The 314-nt window shown below is 46.5% G+C and overlaps 1 protein-coding gene across 1 annotated transcript in view; it reads right to left on the bottom strand.

The window, feature by feature from the left end:
- The window catches only part of LOC119582225 (alpha-(1,6)-fucosyltransferase-like), a gene marked incomplete at its 3' end in the record, with an annotated part of 62,846 nt that overhangs the window by 362 nt on the left and 62,170 nt on the right, over positions 1-314 (bottom strand). The window contains exon 3 of the mRNA XM_037930455.1: positions 26-199. Within this exon, the coding sequence (XP_037786383.1) occupies positions 26-199 (174 nt within the window). The remainder of the gene's footprint in view (positions 1-25; positions 200-314) is intronic.

Here is a 314-nt window from a genome sequence, read left to right as displayed (position 1 = left end):
TTTACATTCATACTGAGAGACTGACCTGCGAGGCGTGTGGGGATACCTCGCCGCCACCACACGGGCGTTCTGATTATGGAAAAGATATAACGAGTCCACTGAGAAGACCTTCCTGTCGGCATCCGGGTGAAGGGTCAGCATGAGCTCGTACGCCAGTCGGCATATCTGCCCGAGGGTGAGACGGTATTTCTTAATGTTTTAGCATAAAGGTTAAAATTCTAGATAGTTTCCACTATGTACTCACGGGGATTGAACCTTGCTACCATAATCTACTATACTCTGGTATGGGTAAGTATATCATTTCTAAGAGGGTA

Source organism: Penaeus monodon, chromosome 15, assembly GCF_015228065.2.
Source record: "Penaeus monodon isolate SGIC_2016 chromosome 15, NSTDA_Pmon_1, whole genome shotgun sequence".
NCBI lineage: Eukaryota > Metazoa > Arthropoda > Malacostraca > Decapoda > Penaeidae > Penaeus > Penaeus monodon.
This window is presented reverse-complemented; position numbering and strand designations above follow the sequence as displayed.